Here is a 21,146-nt window from a genome sequence, read left to right as displayed (position 1 = left end):
AGATCGAATCTGCCTGAAGAACATGTCACTTGCACATTTTTTTTGCTGAGTTTTTACAGTAAAAACTAAGGGTATGTGCAACACCGGCTGTGTTTTCCATAAGAGTCTTATTTTGCAAAACTAGTGAACAGTTTCCAAACAAAAGTCACTTGAGTGCTCAGGTTATTTAGCTGCTTGATGGCTTTCAAAAGCCTTGAAAAGGCTAAAAGAAGCTCTAAAAAATGAACATTTCACTTTTTTTGGCACTTTTTAGTGCTTTTTCAAGCAGGTTTCAATCAAAACACCCCAACACTACAAACAAAATTTGTATTTTTTTAACTTCTCGCAGTTTAACTAACTTTTCAGGGTTAAAAGAAGGGAGCTGCTGCCCACTCTATTAGAAAATGCTGAGAAAATAACAGCAAAGTCAGTAGCGGAGCTGCTTATGGAAAAAGACAACTGTGATTTTCTCGAATCAGGTTTGCCTAGAAAAGCTTGGAGGCTCTGCCCACAGAAGAAAGACTTTGTGTGCACATACGTCACACTCACTACTCAAAACATTTGGTCCTAAATCTCTTTGTGGTTTTGGAAAGTGTCTGCTACAAAAATGCAACAGAACTAGTGATGAGTAGTGATGAGCGAATATACTCGTTAGTTGAGATTTCCTGAGCACGCTCAGGTGACCTCCCAGTATTTTTTAGTGCTCGGAGATTTAGTTTTTCTCACCTCAGCTGAATGATTTACATCTCTTGGCCAGCTAGATTACATGTGGGGATTCCCTAGCAACCAGGCAACCCCCACATGTACTTTGCCTGGCTAACAGATGTAAATAATTCGGCTGCGGCGATGAAAACTAAATCTCCGAGCACTAAAAAATACTCGGAGGTCACCCGAGCGTGGTCGGGAAATCTCGAGTAACGAGTAGGGTTGAGCGACCTTTACATTTATAGGATCGGGTCAGGTTTCACGAAACGCGACTTTTTCAAAAGTCGGGTCGAGTGAAATCGGCCGATCCTATAAAAAAGTCGGGGTCGGGGTCGGCCGAAACTCGAAACCCAATGCAGTGCATTGGGTTTCCAATGGTTCCCAGGGTCTGAAGGAGCGGAAACTCTCCTTCAGGCCCTGCGATCCATATTTAAGTGTAAAATAAAAAATTAAAATAAAAAATATCGCTATACTTACCATCTGATGCGCCCTGGTACTAACCGGGAACCTTCCTTCCTTAGAATCAGCCTTCCAGGACCTTGCGGTGACGTCGCGGTGACGTCGCGGCTTGAGATTGGTCACGCGGCCGCCCATGTGACCGCTCGCGCGACCAATCACAAGCCGCGACGTCACCGTGACGTCACCGAGGGTCCTGGAAGGGCTGATTCTTAGGAAGGAAGGCTGCTGGAAAGAAGCCGAGGGTGAGTATATTCCTATTAGGTATATACTCATCCTCGGACGCACCCTGCTTCTTTCCGGCAGCCTTCCTTCCTAAGAATCAGCCCTTCCAGGACCCTCGGTGACATCACGGTGACGTCGCGGCCTGTGATTGGTCGCGCGAGCGGTCACATGGGCGGCCGCGCGACCAATCACAAGCCGCGACGTCACCGCGACGTCACCGCAAGGTCCTGGAAGGCTGATTCTAAGGAAGGAAGGTTCCCAGTTAGTACCAGGGCGCATCAGAGGGTAAGTATAGCGATATTTTTTATTTTAATTCTTTATTTTACACTTAAATCTGAATTCCGATACCAATTCCCGATATCTTAAACATATCGGGAATCGGTATCGGAATTCCGATTCCAGATTCAGAAGATCGCCGACTTCATGGCCGACCCCACACAGGGGTCGGGTCGGGTTTCATGAAACCCGACTTTGCCAAAAGTCGGCGACTTCTGAAAATTGCCGACCCGTTTCGCTCAACCCTAGTAACGAGTATATACGCTCATCACTAAACAGAACCACAAAACTTGATGTGAACACATTTTATGAAGGTTGATCCCATCTTCTCAACTTTTCACCCCACAATCCATTTCATTATCTTCTTTATTTGACACAACCAGTTCTGGTTCAAACTGTGCACCAAATTATATTTCATCTCTTTGGTGTAAATTACACAGTATTTTAAAGACATAAAATGGATCTTTACTCTTTACAGATCCCACTCTCAAGATGTAGTAACAGCTGCACCATTGGATTCCGGAAGGCCGCTATGCAAGGGAAACAATCATGTTGCTATGCCTGTGTTCCGTGTTTACATGGAGAGATCTCAAATATTACAGGTGATGTTCCACACCAGGGAAACGGTATATCAAGTTCCAAAAAGAAGAATGGGTCATGAATTCAAACTATCTTTCTTAGTCTTAAAATACATGAAGTAGTTTTCCTTAGTGAGCAATTCCTCAAAAGGAGTTATCTAAGAATTTGAATTTACAGCATTTTCTTAGTAAAAGACATTAAAGTCTGTTCATTGGCAACTTAGGAAGTCACATCAGCTCCACAACTTCCTGGAGCACTATAATACTTCCATTCTTTATGCATGCACAGAGCCTCATACACTGTTCTGAATATTTCTGGCACTGCAACTAGGCTTATGAAAGTGAACAGAGCTGAGAAGCATTGAGTTACAATAAAAAACCCTGGCATGACATTATTACACAAATACAGAGAGTGAAATGAGTATTGAAAATCAATTTTCTAAGAAAATATACAGGGTGGGCCATTTATATGGATACATCTTGGTGGGCCATTTACAAAGTTGGATTAAAAAATGGCTGACTTCAAAATGACTGTCATGGTCGCCACCCATCTTGAAAAGTTTTCCCCCTCCCATATACTAATGTGCCACAAACAGGAAGTTGATATCACCAACCATTCCCATTTTATTTAGGTGTATCCATATACATGGCACACCCAGGTGTATCCACACAAATGGCCCACCCTGTATTTCTAAACATGCTACTTAAGCAGAAGGATAATGAATGGCACAAAGAATACAGTCCCGAACAGAGGATACCATTTTGGTTTGATTTTCCTATTTGACATGCGGTAGTATGCCCCACTGGTTGTTGGTGCTCTGCATATATACAAGTGATCATTCAGTCTTTGTTTCGAGAGGAAAGAAAAGATGCAGCACTCACCCAGCTTGCATGATACTGTAGCCTTTAATGCACCAGAAATCTGGTTACAAGCAATTCATTCGGCTCGGCAGGTAACTGTGAGGGTGCGAGGAGTGTGGCGGGGAAGATGGCCGTTTTGCACAATCAGCACTTCTACGGGTCCACCACTGATCGCGCGAAATGGCCGTCGTCCCTGCCACACTCCCCGCACCCTCACAGTTACCTGCCGAGCCAAATGAATTGTTTGTAACCAGATTTCTGGTGCATTAAAGGCTACAGTATCACGCAAGCTGGGTGACGGCCACATATTTTCTTTCCTCTGGAAACGAAGATTAAACATGCTACTGACATGATATTCGAACCAGGTGTCAGTAACAACCAATTCAACCCACACAAGCCACACAGGCAAAGAAATGAAACCATAGATGTCCAAAAATTAGGTTATGTGTAATAATGAGAAATGACACAGAAAAAAAGTATGGAACACATGAAGAAAGATAGGTGTAAAAAGCTATGGAAAGTCGTGACACCAGCTGAAAACTATCAGTAATTAGAAAGCAATCCTGTCAATTAGTGAAAAATAATATCAGCTGGTTCAACTAATAGCCTATAAAAAGGTATCTCATTACCAAGATGCTGCACAAGAAACATCTCATGATGGGTAAAACCAGTGAGCCGTCTCAAGACATTCACAACCTTATTGTTGAAAACCATACCGATGACATTGATTGCAGATGAATTTCTAAACTACTAAAGGTTCCAGTGAGCACTGTTGGGACCATAATCCAGAAATGGAAAGAACATAATTTCACCATAAACCAGCCATAACCAGGTGCTCCCTGCAAGATTTCAGGAAGAGGAGTGAAAAGAATTATCAGAAGAGTTGTTCAGGTGCCAAGGACCGCCTTGAGAGTTACAGGTACCAGTACAGTTGTTTCAAAGAAAACAATAAGTAATTGTGATGACACAGCATTTATTCTTACTTATGACAGACATATTTTCTAGTAGGTCAAGAAACCTAAGCTATTGTTCATATGAGCCTGAATGTTAACTCTTGAATTGATATTTATTGCAACTTATTGCTCTGCTATCCTTGGAAGACAAGGTCATAGGATAATTGAGCAACCAATGTCTGATAATATGTTGATTCCCATGGTATTAGCTTGTTGACATGCAAACAGTGAAAGACAAACCATGCAGATTGATTGAGTACTTGAACAATTAGAACTGACCTCATCCCACCTTCCCCCTAATGTGTGGATGATGATCTGTAGGACAGCTGGGGGTATAAAAAGAGACCTATATCCTTCTGCAGAGAGACTTTTCAGAACAGCAGCCAGGCACCATGGCTCCAATCAGAGGAACACAGATTTGATAGACTGTCCATCACTGAAACCATGGAAACATTTGAAGAAGCCAGGTTGGGACAATCAAGTCACCTGTCCCCATGTAGACATTTGGAGAAGCCAGGTTGGGACAATCAGGTCACCTAACCACATACCTCAATGGACTGTCAGCTTCCTAAGCTTGCTGCTACCTCTTCCCTGGAAACCCCAAAGTCGCAGCTGCTCTAATACTGGCGAACCAGAGGAAGGCTGAGACTGTAATTTGCACCATTTTGTGTATTTGCTGGGACTGTACTATATGTTATTGTCTGTTTGTGGTTCAATAAAGAATTATCACACTGTTTTACCCTCATTCTTTGTTTAAGGCTGCTTTCACACTAGCGTCGGTACGGGGCCGTTGCGCTGAATCAGCCCGATGTACCGACGCATACTGTGAAAGAAATGCCCGACGTGGGCAGCGGAAGCAGTCTTACTACGCTTCCACTGCCCCATTGCAAGGTCCGGGGAGGAGGGGGCAGAGTTTCGGCCGCGCATGCGCGATCGAAAATGGCGGTCTCCAAGCACAAAAAAAGTTACATGTAACTATTTTGTGCCGGCGGTGCGCCAAAACACGACACAACCGTCGCACGATGGTTTCGACGTTTGGCAATACGTTGCAATGCATCGGTAAAGTTAGTCTATGGGGAAAAAATGCATCCTGCAGACAACTTTGCAGGATGCGCTTTTTCTCCTAAACTACGCATTGCGACGTGCAGCCAAAAACGCTAGTGTGAAAGTAGCCTAAGGCATTCAGTGGGATGAGCCCTAGTCTACGCAGTCTTTCTAAAGACAGCAGGATTAGCAGACGAGAGCACTCACTGACCTTTGTGTCTCCACAGTAATGCAGTCAACCTCCATGACCTGTATGCACGCTCATGACCTAAAGATTCCATTGCTGAACAAAAGCTTATTCAAGCATTTTTAAAGTTTGCTCAACAACATTTAGACAAGCCTGAGAAATACTGGGAGAATATATTCTGGTCAAATTAGACCAAAATTGAACTTACTGGATACCATAATACACAACATGCTCGGAGGACAAAAAGCACTGCATATCATCTTAAAAACACCACAAGAGTGAAATTTGGAGGTGGCAAATTTAGTGTGGTGCTGTTTTTTTGAATATGGAATTGTCAAACTTCATGTAATTGAAGGAAGGATGAATGGAAAAATGTACAGAGACATTCTTGAAAAAAATTTGCTGCCATCTACCAGGATGATGAAGATGAAACAGGGGTGGGCATTTCAGCAAGACAATGATCCCAAAAACACAGACAAAGAAACTTTCACTTGATTTCTCAAAAGCACTGTGGAATTATTGGCGCTTAATAAGTATAAATAAATAGACAAATAAATTGGTTTCTGTGAAAGAAAATAAATGTGCTAGAATAGCCCAGCCAATCAACTGACATGAATTCAAGAGAAAATGTATGGAAATAACTAAAGTTCAGGGTTCATAAAAGGAGCTAATTGAAGCCTCAGTATATGAAGAGTGCTTGTGTGGAAGAGCGGGCCAAATTCACACAGGAGCAATGCCTGCAACTAGTTTCTCCATACAGGAGGTGTCTTGAAGCTTCATTACCAAAAAAAGCTTGTGTACAATGTATTATCTAAATTTCAATAAGCGTGGTTAATGCATTTTCCCTTTGTCATTTCTCATTATTATGCATAACTTAACTTATGGACAGCTATGGTAATTTCTTTGCCTGTTCAGACTGGATCGGCTGTTACCAAACTCTAGTGACAATTTCATGTCATTAGCACCTTTAGAAATATATTTACTTAGAATATTAGTGACGGGTTTAATATTTATTTCACAAGCTTCAGTCAATCTAAAGAATCAGAATATATAAATAAAAAAAGACACTCTCTCACAAAAGAACACCAAAACAATGTCAATGGTATAAAATCTAAATTTTATTAAATTGGTCACAAGATCCCAAAAAAGAAAATTTCTATCAAAGTGGGAATACAAATTTGAGAGACAGGCTATCTCAGCAAGAAGTTTGATCCTGAAGGAACATATAGAAGCTGGCAAGTCACGCAGCTTTAAAAAAAAACAGCACATAAGATTAAAACAAAATAATGATAATGATAATATGGTGCCAATTCAGATATAAAGTATTAAAACATATACAACAGGAAGATAAAGTCACAAGAGTTATGCTGAAATGACAGTGTAAAGGGTTAAATAGGACCTAAAAATTCAGTTAAATAACTTGTAAAAATCCCAGCACTTCCGTGATTCTGAACATTTTTTCCAATTTTGCGCTATGTAGCTCTTTTGAAGAGATATTCACATTTGTTGCTTTTGGAGAACAGTATGTGAAATCTCTAATTGAACTGCTTCTGGGCATTTCTTCAGTGTCTACTCTAGAAGCGTGCACTTCTAGTCTTCACTCCTTCATCCTGCCAATCATAATGCTCAGTATAATCAGAGATGTGCTTGGCAATGTCTGGGTGGGAAGGGTGAAAGCACACACCCACAGAGAAGACTCTGAACAAATTCCCAGTTGGATGCAAGTACAGTTGTGCTCAAAAGTTTACATACCCCAGCAGAATGTTTGCTTTCTTGGCCTTTTTCCAGAGAATATGAATAATAACACCAAACCTTTTTCTCCACTCATGGTTAATGGTTACAATTAGCAAAACTAAAACTTGCTATCTAGAGCCAAGAAGTGTAGGTCCAAATGGAGGTAGTGATGGATGTGACGTTATAGTTGGTAGAAGCAAAGGAGGAGTAATCCAACACTGCTTTTTTGTTAGTTTGTAATTTTTTTTTCTATATTTTGGTGTTTATTTTATTTTTATTTTTTCATGGAACTGACTTTAAAATAACCTAGAATTAACTAAAGTATAACTAGTAATCTGGAACCTGGAGGCATAAGTCCATCTGGAGAAAGAGGTCGATGTGGCAGTATACATGGAAGATCACGGGAGGAGTAATCCAGCACTGTTTTTTTTGCTGTGTTTTTTTTTCTCTTTTGAGGTTTTTTTTGCTTTTTTATATTTTTTATGGACCTGACTTAAAACAAACTACAGTTAAAAAACTAAAACTAGCAATCTAGAACTAGGAGGTGTAGGTCCAAGTAGAGGAAGAAGTGGACGTTGCGGTATGAGTGGAAGAGGCAAGGGAGGAGTAATCCAACACTGTTTTTTTGTCTTTGTTCTTTGTCGGTATTTTTAAATTTTTCTTTATGGAGCTGACAAATAGGCAACCTAGATTTAACAAAACGAAAACTAGCAATTTAGAACCAGAAGGCGTAAGTCCACATGGTGGAAGAGGTCGACGTGGCGGTGTACGTGGAAGAGCAATGGTGGAGTAATCCAACAATTGGGGTTTTTGTGTTTTTTTTCTTTTTTTAAGGGTTTTTTTTTTGTTTCTTATGGATCTGACTTAAAACAAACTAGAATTAAGAAAACTAATCAAAATTAAAACTAGCAATCTAGAGCTAGAAGGCATAGGTCCAAGTAGAGGAAGAGGTGGGCGTGGCAATATAGGTGAAATAGGCAATGGAGGAGTAAGCCAACACTGTTTTTTATGTTTATTGGTTGTCCCTTTTCAGTGTTTTTTTTAATAAAAATTACTTAAAACAACCTAAAATGCACAAAAGTGGAAGAGTTAAAGGAGGAGTAATCCAACACAGTGTTTTTTTCTCTTTTTGTTTTGTTCTTTTCTGGGATTTTTTGTGTGTTTGTTTAGGGAACTTGCCTAAGAGATCATAGAATGAACCCAAAATAAACTAATACCCTACAACCACGGGTGCACATTTAACTGGAGTAGAAAGTGGTCATGGCGATGTAGGTGTAAGAGAAGGTACAGTAAAAATATTTTTTTAACCTACAAATGCCAACAAGATGGCTGCAGAGTAGAATTTTTTTAATGCACACTGATCAAACAAACAAGATTACAAGAAAGAAGAAAACGACAAAAAAAGTGCAAAGTGAGTGTAGTAAATTTATACAAGTTTATTAATCAAGAATAATAATATAGTGGGGTGGAAAAAAATGACCAAATAGGACAGTGAACACAATTCCAAGTAACACTTCTAAAAATAAAACTAGATGAACATAAAAATATATATAAACACTGTCTAGTATAAATAAAATAAATAGATTACAATAGAGTAATAAATGTAATTGATATTAGTAGGTTATAATAATGTGCAAAAAGTGCTTAAATTTAAACTTAATGTAGGTGCTCACATATCTAGACAGCCTGTAATCACAAATCATCATTGCAAGGTATACAGAATGTTTATAAGCAGCATGTATGATTAGGTAAAGTGCATGTACATAAATGCCCAGGACATAGCATGATCACTATTAGGTAGATGATATAATATTGTTCAGGGTTGCCAATGGGCTATACCAGCAAAAGTGATAATAATTACCTTGAAATAAACTATACCTTTGTGTAGGAGGATCAATAGTGAGTGTGGCGAAGCATTTTACGGCATCTGCCTTCATCAGGGAACCATGCAAACAAGGGTTCTGAGTTGCAGAGTACTCCAACAGATGTGGGTGCAGAGTACACACAATGTCTTTTGGCACAGTACTCCCAACAGGTGGGGTTCTAGAGTACACATAGTGGCTTTTGGCACAGTATTATAACAAATATGGGTGCAGAGTACTCCCGCAGGTGGGGTTGCAAAGTTCACACAGTAGTTTTTGGAACAGAACTCCCACAGATATGGGTGCAGAATACACACAGTGGCTTTTTGGTACAGTGCTCTCACACACAGCATCGCAGAGCACACCCAGCAGCATTTGGCACAGTACTCCCAAAAGGCAGGTTGCACAGTACACACAGCAGCTTTTGGCACAATACTTCCATTGATATGGGTGCAGAGTTCACACAGGAACTAAAAGGCACAGTACTCCCACAGGCGGTGTTTCAGAGTCCACACAGAGGCTTTAGGCCCATTACTCCCACATGAGCTGTTGCAGAGTACACACAGCAGCTTTTAGCACTGCACTACCACAGGCAGGGTTGTAGAGTTCACACAGCAGCTTTTTGGCACAGTTCTCCCACTGAGACACAAGCAGAATACACACAGTGGCTTTTTTGCAGATTGTGTTGCTTAACACTGTCCCTCATTCCACATGTGTCCTGCCCCTAAACTAATCAGAGGAGAATGGAGGTGGAACTCGTGTTCAGGCATTTATACCTGCTGGGTCATGTAGTTCTCTGGGCAATCACAGCCATGCCAATACTTGGCAAGGCTGTGATGGCTACAGAAGTACCCACAGCCTAAAAGCTTCATCGCTGGCTGTGCTACAGCCTTTTAAGAAACTTTGTTAGACATCCGAATCTGAACAGTAAACCAGACATCTTGTTAAAAGTCTATGTTTGAGGTTCGGTACCGAATTCTAGGTGTCCTGTACAGAGCCCGAACTTTACAGTTCAATTTAGGTCATCCTTATTAGTAAGATAAATACAACCAACCTTATAGTTACAGATCAGTCCTTCTGTTTCTTTAAGAGAATAGGCAGTGCTTTTTCTGTACAGACATATGTCCAGCCTTCCTTTTGGTGTTAGAAGTCTAGATGGTTGTAGATCAAGATGGTTGCCATACTTTTGCACTCAAATATTTCAACAACATATTAATTTTGAATATCTTTCTTCCTTAGTTTTTTATTGTATGTCCCCTTACTCTTTCTAACACAGCAGAGACAAAATGATACAAGCTTAACATACTTTTTCTCCATTTATAGATGCCTTGAATTGCCTCAGATGTCCATGGGACGAATGGCCAAATCCTGAAAAATCCAAGTGTCTCCCAAAACCTATAGAGTTTCTGTCTTATGAAGATCTATTAGGTGTCTCTCTAGCTACAGCAGCCATAATTTCCTCAATTATTCCAGCTCCAATCTTTGGATTATTATTCCACTTTAGCAATACACCATTTGTGAAGGCCAGTAATTACTCCCTAAGTTGTTTTCTTCTGATATCCATTAGTCTCTGCTTCCTGTGTTCTTTAGGTTTTATTGGTTACCCTGATCATGAGAAATGCCTCTTCCGTCAGGTGTCTTTTGGTCTGATCTTCACTCTCTGTGTTGCATGTATATTGGCCAAGACGATCATGGTGGTTTTTGCTTTTATGGCAACTAGACCTGGAAGCAGTCTAAGAAAATGGACTACCCTAAGAGTCTCCTACTCAATTATCTTTATATGTTTCCTTCTACAGCTAATATTGTGTATCACTTGGATGTCAGTGGATCCTCCGCTTCCACAGCTAAACACAGCAGATAAAGCAGAACTCATTATTATTGACTGTATTGATGAGTCCATCTCATTCTGGGCCATGCTCGGTTATCTCTTTTTACTGGCCACCATTAGCTTAATAGTGGCTTTCTTGGCTCGAAAACTTCCAGATAGTTTTAATGAAGCTCAGTTTATTACATTTAGCATGTTGGCCTTTCTTAGTGTTTGGCTATCTTTCATTCCTGCTTCTCTTAGTGCTCAGGGCAAATACACAGTCGCCATGGAGGTGTTTGCCATCCTGGCATCCAGTTGGGCATTGTTGATCTGTATGTTCTTTCCTAAATGTTTCATTTTACTCTTCAGACCTGAGATGAACTCCAAAGAATATCTGAGAAATAAAGATAAAGGTGCAATAAGCAAATTATAGACCGATTTTACAACCACAACTATGGCAACTGTTGTTTTAATAAAAGCTATGAAAGTCAATCCTGATAGTCTTCAATGATCTTCTAAAACACATTTGTAAGAATAGTGAACAGCATCCAAACAGGGTGAAGAAGTATTGTACCAAATAATCGCTATGTTTCGGCACATTTCATGTCTTTGTCAAGCATTCACATACAATGCAGGTCAGGATTAAAGTGGTACCAGTTTGTAGTCACTCTACTTCAGCAGGTAGGTTTGACTGCAAGCAATGCGGCAATGTGTCAACTAGAAATGTGTCGCTTCACTCATAAATGTCAATTGTGAGAGATCGGAGAAATATAGTCAGAATGAAGCTGAAAATTAACAAATCACATGCTTGCGGTCATATGATCAACCACCCCCGGTGCTAACACCAGAGAATCCTCACAGAGACCAGTAGGCATCCGATGAGGATACACAAGTCTGCAGTCACAAACAGTGACTGAAGACTTGTACCCTTGGGCTGAATAAACCTTTTAAATAGCACCACAATTGTTAGTCCACCAATCATTTTGTAGAGGAACTTCTCTATTTAATTTGAATATAACCCAATAGAAAATATAAATACAACACATACACATATATACATAAAGAATAGAGAAGCAATCCCCACCATGAAATAATGATATTTGATCAAAGATCTACATCGATTTTGCAAGAAATTGGTGTCCTTCTTTCAGTAATCTCAACATTCCATGATTCATGACATTACAGACTATATTAACCCCTTTCGCCCCCAAAGTTTGTTTTCATCGTCATGGCCAGGCCAAATTTTGCAGTTCTGACCACTGTCACTTTGTGGTAATAACTATGAAACACTTCAATACTCCAGTGATTCTGAGAACGTTTTTTTCATGACACACTGTACTTTACAGTAGTTGTAAATTTAGCTCCATATATTTTGCGTTTATTTGTGAAAATAATGGAGATATTGGAAAAAAATTCAACATTATGCAATTTCCAACTATTCATTTTTATGCCCTTAAAACAGACAGTTATATCACACAAAATAGTTCACAACATTTACTTTACATCTGCTTCATTTTTAAACACAATTTTTTTGTGAGGAATTTAGAAAGGTGAAAAGTTGATCAGCAATTTGAAATTTTTCCAACAAAATTTGCAAAATCATTTTTTTGGGACAACATCAAATTAAAAGTGACTTTCAGGGGCCTATATGAGAGAAAATACCCAAAAGTGCTACCATTCTAAAAACTGCACCTTTCAAAGTGCTGACACATGCTAGAAGTCTATTAACCCTTTAATAAATAAAAATAAAAGGAAAAAATTAATATTTTACTTTTACCTAGAAGAATGTTACTTTAGCCCCAATTATTTTCCAGAAGGGTAACAGAAGAAAATGCACCATAAAATTTCTTGTGCAATTTCTCCTGATTACTTCAACATTCCATGTATGTGGGAAAACTACTGTTTGAGTGCATGGCAAGGCTCGGAAGGGAAAGAACACTGTTTGACTTTTTGAACTCAAAACTGGCTGGAATAGAGAGCAGACATCATGTTGGATCTGGAGAGTCCCTGATGTGCCTAAACAGGGAAACCTCCATAAGTGATCCTATGTTGGAAATTAGACCCCTCAAGAAATGTATCTAGATATGTAGTGAGCACCTTGAATTAAAAGGTGCCTCACAGAAGTTTATAACATTGAACCATGAAAATAAAAAGTCACATTTTGCCACAAAGGTGTTCCTTAAGACCCAAATGTTGCATTTTTACAAGGGCAACAAAAGAAAATGCATGTACAATTTGTTGTACAATTTCTCCAGAGTACGCCAATACCCCACATGTGAAGAAAAACTATTGTTTGGGCGTACAGCAGGGCTTGGAAGGGAAGGAGTGTCACTTGACTTTTTGAACTCAAAATTTTCTAGAATCATTAGCAGATGACATGTTGCAAGGGAAAGAGCGTAAATTGACTTATTTGAATGCAAAATAGACTGTAATTGTTAGCCGATGCCATGTTGGATTTGGAGAGCCTCTGGTGAGCCTAAGAAGTGGAAACCCCACATTTTAGAAACTAGACACCTCAAGGAATTTATCTAGATGTGTGGTGATCACTTTGAACCCCCAGGTGGTCCACAGAAGTTTATAAAGTTGAGCAGCAAAAATAAAAAAGTCACCTTTTCCTCACAAAAATGTTATTTTTGCACCATAACATTTCTTGTGCAATTCCTCCTGAGTGTGCTGATACACCATATGTGGGGGAATACTACTTTTGAGGAAAAGTGCAAAGCTCAGAAGGGAAGAGATGCCATATTGGAGTTCAGATTTTGCTGGAATGGTTTGAGGGTGCCATGTGTTAGGGGTCGAGTTCCCGCCTCTGCACAGGGGGAATCTCGGTCCATCTCCTGTCATGATCTCTGCAGGCAGAGATCATAGCAAGCCTATAGAGGGACAAGCTCTCGGAAGATGGAACTATACTGACCATGAACTAAGCCTGCCGCGCAACTAGAAATAGCCAGGTAGCATTTCCTATTTATCGCTAGATGCCCAGCTCTGGCCTAAGACCTAAATAGCTAGCAGAGGGAAATATAAGACCTGGCTCACCTCTAGAGAAATATTCCAAAGAAGACAGTAGCCCCCCACATATAACGACGGTGAGTTCAGATGAAACAACAAACGCAGCAGGAAAATAGTCGTAGCAAATTTGAGGTCCGCTTACTAGATAGCAGAAGACAGATAGTATACTTTCATGGTCAGCAGAAAAACACTAACAAAACACCATCCAGAGATTACCTTAAACTCTGGCATTAACTCATAACGCCAGAGTAGCAATCCCTGATCCACGAGAGCTTTCCAGACACAGTAACAAAACTTCAGCTGTGAACTGGAACAAATAGGCAAAACAAAACATGGACAAAAGTCCAACTTATCTAGTAGTTGTCAGAAGCAGGAACAAGCACTGAGAGGCATCAGATAACATTGTTGACCGGCAAGAAACCACCAGAGAAATGAGCTTAAATAGCGACACCCACTACTGATGGAATCAGGTGAAACAGGAAAGAGGATGACAAGTCCAATTCCACAAGCGGCCACCGGGGGAGCCCAGAATCCAAATTCACAACAGTACCCCCCCCTCAAGGAGGGGGCACCGAACCCTCACCAGATCCACCAGGGCGACCAGGATGAGCCCTATGGAAGGCACGAACAAGATCAGAAGCATGAACATCAGATGCATTGACCCAAGAATTATCCTCCTGGCCGTAACCCTTCCAGTTGACCAGATACTGGAGTTTCCGTCTGGAAACACGAGAGTCCAAAATTTTCTCCACAACGTACTCCAACTCACCCTCAACCAACACCGGAGCAGGAGGCTCAACTGAAGGTACAACAGGTACCTCATACCTGCGCAATAACGACCGATGAAAAACGTTATGAATGGAAAAGGACGCAGGGAGGTCCAAACGGAAAGAAACAGGATTAAGAATCTCCAATATTCTATAAGGGCCGATGAACCGAGGTTTAAACTTAGGAGAAGAGACCCTCATAGGGACAAAACGAGAAGACAACCACACTAAATCTCCAACACAAAGCCGAGAACCAACACGACGATGACGGTTGGCAAAACGCTGAGTCTTCTCCTGGGACAACTTCAAATTGTCCATAACCTGCCCCCAGATGTGATGCAATCTCTCCACCACTGCATCCACTCCAGGACAATCCGAGGATTCCACCTGACCGGAGGAAAATCGAGGGTGAAACCCCGAATTACAGAAAAACGGGGACACCAAGGTGGAAGAACTGGCCCGATTATTGAGGGCGAACTCTGCCAATGACAAAAAAGCAACCCAATCATCCTGGTCAGCAGAGACAAAACACCTCAGATATGTCTCAAGGGTCTGATTAGTCCGCTCGGTCTGGCCATTAGTCTGAGGGTGAAAAGCAGATGAAAAAGACAAATCTATGCCCATCCTAGCACAGAATGCCCGCCAAAATCTAGACACAAATTGGGTACCTCTGTCAGAAACAATATTCTCAGGAATACCGTGCAATCGGACAACATTCTGAAAAAACAGAGGAACCAACTCAGAAGAAGAAGGCAACTTGGGCAGAGGAACCAAATGGACCATTTTAGAGAAACGGTCACAGACCACCCAGATGACAGACATCTTCTGGGAAACAGGCAGATCTGAAATAAAATCCATCGAGATGTGTGTCCAAGGCCTCTTAGGAATAGGCAAGGGCAACAGCAGTCCGCTAGCCCGAGAACTACAAGACTTGGCCCGAGCACAAACGTCACATGACTGCACAAAGACTCGCACATCTCGTGACAGAGAAGGCCACCAGAAGGATCTTGCCACCAAATCCCTGGTACCAAAAATTCCGGGATGACCTGCCAATGCAGAAGAATGTACCTCAGAGATGACTCTGCTGGTCCAATCATCCGGAACAAACAGTCTATCAGGCGGACAACGATCCGGTCTATCCGCCTGAAACTCTTGCAAGGACCGCCGCAGATCAGGAGAAACGGCCGACAAAATTTCTCCCTCCCTAAGGATACCTGTGGGTTCAGAATTACCAGGAGAGTCCGGGTCAAAACTCCTAGAAAGGGCATCTGCCTTAACATTCTTAGAACCCGGTAGGTATGACACCACAAAATTAAAGCGAGAAAAAAATAAAGACCAGCGCGCCTGTCTAGGATTCAGGCATCTGGCAGTCTCAAGATAAATCAAATTTTTGTGGTCAGTCAATACCACCACCTGATGCCTAGCCCCCTCGAGCCAATGGCGCCACTCCTCAAACGCCCACTTCATGGCCAAAAGCTCCCGATTCCCAACATCATAATTCCGCTCTGCGGGCGAAAATTTGCGAGAAAAGAAGGCACAAGGCCTAATGACGGAGCAGTCGGAACCTTTCTGCGACAACACTGCCCCAGCTCCGATCTCCGAAGCGTCAACCTCAACCTGAAAAGGCAGATTCACATCAGGCTGACGCAACACAGGGGCAGAGGCAAAACGGCGCTTAAGCTCCTGAAAGGCCTCTACAGCATGAGGGGACCAATTAGCAACATCAGCGCCTTGTCTGGTCAAATCAGTCAGTGGTTTAACGACATCCGAAAAACCAGCAATAAATCGGCGGTAAAAGTTGGCAAAGCCCAAAAATCTCTGAAGACCCTTAAGAGAGGAGGGCTGAGTCCAGTCACAAATAGCTTGCACCTTGACGGGATCCATCTCAATGGAAGAGGGAGAAAAAATATACCCCAAAAAGGAAATTTTCTGGACCCCAAAAACGCACTTAGACCCCTTCACACATAAAGAATTAGACCGCAGAACCTGAAAAACTCTCCTGACCTGCTGGACATGAGAGTCCCAGTCATCAGAAAAAATCAGAATATCATCCAGATATATTATCATAAATTTATCCAGAAAATCGCGGAAAATATCATGCATAAAAGACTGGAAAACTGAAGGGGCATTAGAAAGACCAAAAGGCATGACCAAATACTCAAAGTGGCCCTCGGGCGTATTAAATGCGGTCTTCCACTCATCCCCCTGCCTGATCCGCACCAAATTATACGCCCCACGAAGATCAATTTTAGAGAACCACTTAGCACCCTCTATACGAGCAAACAAATCAGTAAGCAATGGCAATGGGTATTGATACTTAACAGTGATCTTATTCAGAAGCCGATAATCAATACATGGTCTCAAAGAGCCGTCTTTTTTTGAGACAAAGAAAAACCCAGCTCCCAAGGGAGAAGAAGATGGACGAATATGTCCCTTTTCCAAAGACTCCTTTATATATTCCCGCATAGCAGCATGTTCCGGCACAGACAAATTAAACAAACGACCCTTTGGATATTTACAACCCGGTATCAAATCTATGGCACAATCGCACTCACGGTGCGGAGGTAACGACCCAAGCTTGGGTTCGTCAAAGACGTCTTGATAATCAGAGAGGAACTCAGGGACTTCAGAGGGAATGGACGACGAAATAGAAACCAAAGGTACGTCCCCATGAATACCCTTACATCCCCAGCTCAACACAGACATTGCTCTCCAGTCCAAGACTGGGTTGTGAGACTGCAACCATGGCAATCCCAGTACCACATCGTCATGTAAATTATACAGCACCAGGAAACGAATAATCTCCTGGTGATCCGGATTGATACGCATGGTTACTTGTGTCCAGTATTGTGGTTTATTATTAGCCAATGGGGTGGAGTCAATCCCCTTCAGAGGAATAAGAGTCTCCAAAGGCTCTAAATCAAAACCACAACGATTGGCAAAGGACCAATCCATAAGACTCAGAGCGGCGCCAGAGTCAATATAGGCGTCCGTGGCAATGGATGACAAAGAGCAAATCAGGGTTACAGACAAAATAAACTTAGACTGAATGGTGCCAATGGAAACAGACTTATCAAGCTTCTTTGTACGCCTAGAGCATGCCGATATAACATGAGTAGAATCCCCACAATAGAAACACAATCCCTTCTTCCGTCTAAAATTCTGTCGCTCGCTCCTGGACAGAATTCTATCACACTGCATACTTTCTGGCGTCTTTTCCATAGACACCGCCAGATGGTGCACCGGTTTGCGCTCCCGCAGACGCCTATCAATCTGAATAGCCATTGTCATGGACTCATTCAGACCTGCAGGCAAAGGGAACCCCACCATAACATCCTTAACGGCATCAGAGAGACCTTCTCTGAAAGTTGCCGCCAAGGCGCACTCATTCCACTGAGTAAGCACAGACCATTTACGGAATTTTTGGCAAAAAACTTCAGCTTCGTCTTGCCCCTGAGATAGTGCCATCAAAGTTTTTTCTGCCTGAAGTTCCAAATGAGGTTCCTCATAAAGCAAGCCCAAGGCCAGAAAAAACGCATCCACATCGCGTAACGCAGGATCCCCTGCTGGCAATGAGAAGGCCCAATCTTGAGGGTCACCCCTGAGCAAGGAAATCACAATCCTAACCTGCTGAGCAGGGTCTCCAGCTAAACGAGACTTCAGGGACAAATAAAGCTTACAATTATTTCGGAAATTCTGGAAGCTAGCTCTATTCCCTGTGAAGAACTCCGGCAAAGGAATTCTCGGCTCAGATACCGGAGCACGTACCACAAAATCTTGTAAATTTTGTACCTTCGTGATGAGACCATTCAAACCCGCAGTTACACTCTGGAGATCCATTATTGTCAGGTGCACACAGAGCATACAGAGATTAGGAGGAGAGAGAGAAAAAAGACTGCAGCAAGGCAGACTGGAGGAAAAAAAAAAAAAAAAAAAAAAAAATTCCAGCAGACTTCTTATCACTCTCCTTTCTCAACCTGGGTCTTTAACACTTTATTGGCCGGTCAAACTGTCATGATCTCTGCAGGCAGAGATCATAGCAAGCCTATAGAGGGACAAGCTCTCGGAAGATGGAACTATACTGACCATGAACTAAGCCTGCCGCGCAACTAGAAATAGCCAGGTAGCATTTCCTATTTATCGCTAGATGCCCAGCTCTGGCCTAAGACCTAAATAGCTAGCAGAGGGAAATATAAGACCTGGCTCACCTCTAGAGAAATATTCCAAAGAAGACAGTAGCCCCCCACATATAACGACGGTGAGTTCAGATGAAACAACAAACGCAGCAGGAAAATAGTCGTAGCAAATTTGAGGTCCGCTTACTAGATAGCAGAAGACAGATAGTATACTTTCATGGTCAGCAGAAAAACACTAACAAAACACCATCCAGAGATTACCTTAAACTCTGGCATTAACTCATAACGCCAGAGTAGCAATCCCTGATCCACGAGAGCTTTCCAGACACAGTAACAAAACTTCAGCTGTGAACTGGAACAAATAGGCAAAACAAAACATGGACAAAAGTCCAACTTATCTAGTAGTTGTCAGAAGCAGGAACAAGCACTGAGAGGCATCAGATAACATTGTTGACCGGCAAGAAACCACCAGAGAAATGAGCTTAAATAGCGACACCCACTACTGATGGAATCAGGTGAAACAGGAAAGAGGATGACAAGTCCAATTCCACAAGCGGCCACCGGGGGAGCCCAGAATCCAAATTCACAACAATCTCCGTTGCGGTCTCCCATTCTTCTCCTGCCGCAGTGGAGGCTGCTCAGCGGAGATGTCGGTCCCTACATCTTGCTCAGTCTGACTCTGTGCAAAGGGTTACTGCTGCCTTTCCAGCTTCTGCCATTGTAGCCAGTACTAGGCAGCGGCGAGCAGACGTTTTTGGGACTAAGTACTGCTTTTTCCCTTCTGAGCATGCCCAGGGCAAGATCTCTCGTTGGAGATCAAGGGTGACTCACATGCTTAGATAGTGCAGCAAATCCCATTGGTCCTTTAGGAAGGTCCTAAAGGTGCTCAACTTCTGTGGCAGCCTCCCATTGGTTCTTCTGGGAAGGTCCTGTACTTGCTGCAGCTATAAAAGGTTTGCCTCAAATTTGGACTCATCAGACCAAAGCACAGATTTCCACTGGTCTAATGTCCATTCCTTGTGTTCTTTAGCCCAAACAAGTCTCTTCTGCTTGTTGTCTGTCCTTAGCAGTGGTTTCCTAGCAGCTATTTTACCATGAAGGCCTGCTGCACAGTCTCCTCTTAACATTTGTTGTAGAAATGTGTCTGCTGCTAGAACTCTGTGTGGCATTGACCTGGTCTCTAATCTGAGCTTCTGTTAACCTGCGATTTCTGAGGCTGGTGACTCGGATAAACTTATCCTCAGAAGCAGAAGTGACTCTTGGTCTTCCTTTCCTGGGACAGTCCTCATGTGAGCCAGTTTCTTTGTAGCGCTTGATGGTTTTAGCCACTGCACTTGGGGACACTTTCAAAGATGATGGCCACTCATTTTTATTTACTTAGCTGCTTTTTTCTTGCCATAATACAAATTCTAACAGTCTATTCATTATCAGCTGTGTATCCACCAGACTTCTGCACAACACAACTGATGGTCCCAACCCCATTTATAAGGCAAGAAATCCCACTTATTAAACCTGACAGGGCACATCTGTGAAGTGAAATCCATTCCCGGTGACTACCTCTTGAAGCTCATCAAGAGAATGCCAAGAGTGTGCAAAGCAGTCATCAAAGCAAAAGGTGGCTACTTTGAAGAACCTAGAATATAAGACATAATTTAAGTTGTTTCACACTTTTTTGTTAAGTATATAATTCCACATGTGTTAATTCATAGTTTTGATGCCTTCAGTGCGAATGTACAATTTTCATAGTCATGAAAATACAGAAAAATCTTTAAATGAGAAGGTGTGTCCAAACTTTTGGTCTGTACTGTATGCAAACATCACTATTTATCAGTAATTTATCCAAGTCTGCTGTTGGAGTGTGTAATAAAGGTGATATAATAAAAAATTACTCTGCTATTGGTTAAATAGCATAAAGTTATCTAGCAGTTGTGTGACTGGCGTGAAGCCTGCTAAGATATGAAAATGTCACTATTTACCAATAATTGACCTGCGTATGCTGTTGCCGTGTGTAAATAAGATGATAGTTTAAAAAAAAATTACCCACACATTGCTATGTACACTGAATTTGTAAATAACACCTCTGTGATGGTTCGTCTGACAAATAAAGCCAGGAATTTTTTTTCCATAACACATTCACTATGGGAAAGGGTGACGTTAAGGAATGGGGATCTGAATGTGGTGGTGCCCAGCAAGGCCGTGTGATAGATCTGAAGGTGACTTTATCACATTCATGATAATGTGTGCAAAACTGTAAAGCGCTGCGGAATATGTTAGCGCTATATAAAAAATAAAGATTATTATTATTATTCTAGCTTTCTGTCAAATTTAAGTCTGCGTGCAACACCACTGTTGAACACAGAAAAGTGCAAGTCCAGGGATGCTACAGTCATTTAAAGGTACAGTACTCACTATCTTTACTTCCATTCCTAAGGTTTCCTATCCCTGTTCCTTACTATCATGCCCCCTTTTTTTGCTGTATACACCATAATTAGGCACTAATTGAAAACTTTTTCATACTTTTTCTGTGGTTGAATCATGTGGAGGCAGTTACCATTATAGGGATTGAC

General features: G+C 41.7%; 1 protein-coding gene across 1 annotated transcript in view; it reads left to right on the top strand.

Moving 5' to 3' along the window:
• Positions 1-11,100, top strand: part of LOC143774803 (extracellular calcium-sensing receptor-like) — a 31,060-nt gene extending 19,960 nt beyond the window's left edge. Inside the window, exons 5-6 of the mRNA XM_077262572.1 lie at positions 2,120-2,243; positions 10,451-11,100. Of these exons, the coding sequence (XP_077118687.1) occupies positions 2,120-2,243; positions 10,451-11,100 (774 nt within the window). The remainder of the gene's footprint in view (positions 1-2,119; positions 2,244-10,450) is intronic.
• The last annotated feature ends 10,046 nt before the right edge of the window (positions 11,101-21,146 follow it).

Source organism: Ranitomeya variabilis, chromosome 5, assembly GCF_051348905.1.
Source record: "Ranitomeya variabilis isolate aRanVar5 chromosome 5, aRanVar5.hap1, whole genome shotgun sequence".
Taxonomy (NCBI): domain Eukaryota; kingdom Metazoa; phylum Chordata; class Amphibia; order Anura; family Dendrobatidae; genus Ranitomeya; species Ranitomeya variabilis.
This window is presented reverse-complemented; position numbering and strand designations above follow the sequence as displayed.